The sequence below is a fragment of the Limulus polyphemus genome, unplaced genomic scaffold (assembly GCF_000517525.1).
Source record: "Limulus polyphemus unplaced genomic scaffold, Limulus_polyphemus-2.1.2 Scaffold8828, whole genome shotgun sequence".
Classification (NCBI taxonomy): Eukaryota; Metazoa; Arthropoda; class Merostomata; order Xiphosura; family Limulidae; genus Limulus; species Limulus polyphemus.
Genome location: NW_013674438.1, coordinates 25,828 through 28,663, shown reverse-complemented (window position 1 = coordinate 28,663; position 2,836 = coordinate 25,828). Strand labels below are relative to the sequence as shown.

The following is a 2,836-nucleotide window of genomic DNA, read 5'->3' as shown; positions in this document are numbered from 1 at the left end:
AATATAATCAACATTACAGACCATGTAATATAATCAACATTACAGACCATGTAATATAATCAACATTACAGACCATGTAATATAATCAACATTACAGACCATGTAATATAATCAACACTACAGACCATGTATTATAATCATCATTACAGAACATGTAATATAATCAACATTACAGACCATGTAATATAATCAACACTACAGACCATGTATTATAATCATCATTACAGAACATGTAATATAATCAACATTACAGACCATGTATTATAATCGACATTAGTGGGTGGGATTGTATCTTTTCACTTTATAGAACCTACACATCAAACTGTTTATAATGTATTTAACAACTGAATTTAACGATTTTGGCTATTTGTCATTAAACACAAAGCTACACAATGGGCTATCTGTACTGTGCCCACCACGAGTATTGAAACCCAGTTGTTAATATTATAAGTCATCAAACCCAATACTATACCACTTGGGGCAAAATTTACTATAAATCAATCATAGATCAATACCCAATCTTGTATGCTGTTGTGGAAGTTCACTAAATTTGTAAAACAAAAACTAGAACTTACGTGTGACCAAACTTTCATTCTTAACTATCTAAAACCTGGCATATTTGACAAAAACATTTATCAAGAACTATATATTTAACTATACAAAAGCTTTTGCTAAATTTTGGCATATCTATAATATAGGGCCAAAGTATAACACTTACTTAAACACCTAACATCAGCAATTTTAGAAACTATAGATTTTCTTCAACATTGCCATCCAGAAGTTTGGAAACAAACACATTTACAACACAAAAAGGCACTTATAGTTTAAAGTATCGGTTATAATATCAATAACTGAACTCATTCACATGAAATCATAATCTCATGTAATCATTGCATTAGTGAAAATAGACATCTTTGGCTTTAATCACGGTTTTGCCTTTTCACAGCACTCGATCATTTAGCTTACCAAAGCATACCGTTGTTACAGCATTCTACACTCTATGAATGTATTACTACAGTCATTTTTACATTACGTGCCATCATAGGTTTCACGTTTATCAATTTCATCATACATTATTCACCGATCATTATTGTTCCTCGATTTTAACGTAGCCTACACACAGTTTAGATGTGTGCCTTAGACCACTTCACATTGGTCTAATACTGAAGAGTACACCGTGCTCTTGTAGAATTCTTTTAATTCACTGTATTCCTCTTCCTGTTCTCTAGTCTGTTTATAACTTCAAATCATGATCCCTCTCCACCTCCGTGTTTAACTCAACAAAGATTCCGGGTTTTTATTCTCTTTGTTATGCGAACAGTTGGTATTAATGAATATCTTGGTAACTTTGATCAATCTAACATTTACATAAAAATAATCAAATTCTCATTACTAAGTACCTATTCCATTAAATAATTTAGTTTTTATTGTTATTGTGTTTATTTTCATGTCACCTCTGGCTTTCAAAGTTCTGAATGGTAATGGATACAACAATGACAGCGAATAATACATTTCTGACAATATTCAAACAACAGAGCTTACTAGCGGGTCCTTCAGTGAAATAGATGAGGTATAACATGCTGTAAAAAAGTTCATTTCCAGCACACATGGAGAACAAGACGGGCTGCAATAAAAAATTAAATATGTATCTGAAGAATTTAAGGTAAGATCTACCTCATGATGACTTTATACTATGAGTCAAAATCTTGTAATCATTCAAAACAGAACTTGCCGTTATTGTATTTTGAATAAATTATACTTTAAGAGAATTATCACAATGAGAATGCACACTGAAGTTTTTGTAATGAACTAAACTGAACTAAGAGAAAAGCTTTAAATATCATGTCAAGACACAAGTAAAAGTAGCAAAACTATAAGCTGCTAAAGTAACTAAAGAAAAATGTTAAGTTTAATGTATTTTAAAAATAATTGTAATGGTTAGTGACTATAAAATCATGAGAGTTAGTAGGCTATAGAATCACTAGGCTTAGTAGGCTACAGAATCACTAGGGTTAGTAGGCTATAGAATTGCTAGGATTAGTAGGCTATAGAATCGCTAGGGTTAGTAGGCTATAGAATCGCTAGGGTTAGTAGGCTATAGAATCATTAGGGTTAGTAGGCTACAGAATTGCTAGGGTTAGTAGGCTACAGAATTACTAGGGTTAGTAGGCTATAGAATCATTAGGGTTAGTAGGCTACAGAATTGCTAGGGTTAGAAGGCTATAGAATTGCTAGGGTTAGTAGACTATAGAATCATTAGGATTAGTAGGCTATAGAATTGCTAGGGTTAGTAGGCTACAGAATTGCTAGAGTAGTAGGCTACAGAATTGCTAGGGTTAGTAGGCTATAGAATTGCTAGGGTTAGTAGGCTACAGAATCACTAGGGTTAGTAGGCTATAGAATTGCTAGGGTTAGTAGGTTTGAGAATGGCTAGGATTAGTAGGCTACAGAATCACGAAGTCTAATCATCAGTTACTAATTATTAATTACATTTAAGTGATTGCATAAGCTACTAACTATGACAAAAATTGGTATCCAATTGCTACAAGCTTACTGTGAGTACAAGTGTGTTAGAGTTGTCATTAATAATGACATATTTATTGCATTAAAACTAACTGGACATTTTATGTAGTTAGCGTGTATTAATTTTATTAATATATATTTAAATCATAGTTTTATACAATAAATTATATATCTTTCAAAAGCTGTTTTATCATCTTATTATTATCATAAACCTACTAACCAAGTGGTATTTTCAGGCTTGAAAATGCTACATAAACCTACTAACCAAGTGGTATTTGATGATGCTACATAAACCTACTAACCAAGTGGTATT

General features: G+C 31.9%; 1 protein-coding gene across 1 annotated transcript in view; it reads right to left on the bottom strand.

The window, feature by feature from the left end:
* Nucleotides 1-1,450: 1,450 nt before the first annotated feature.
* Nucleotides 1,451-2,836, bottom strand: part of LOC106475578 (CDP-diacylglycerol--inositol 3-phosphatidyltransferase-like) — a 19,375-nt gene continuing 17,989 nt past the window's right edge. The window contains exon 5 of the mRNA XM_013936258.2: nucleotides 1,451-1,624. Coding sequence (XP_013791712.2) covers nucleotides 1,451-1,624 — 174 coding nt within the window. The remainder of the gene's footprint in view (nucleotides 1,625-2,836) is intronic.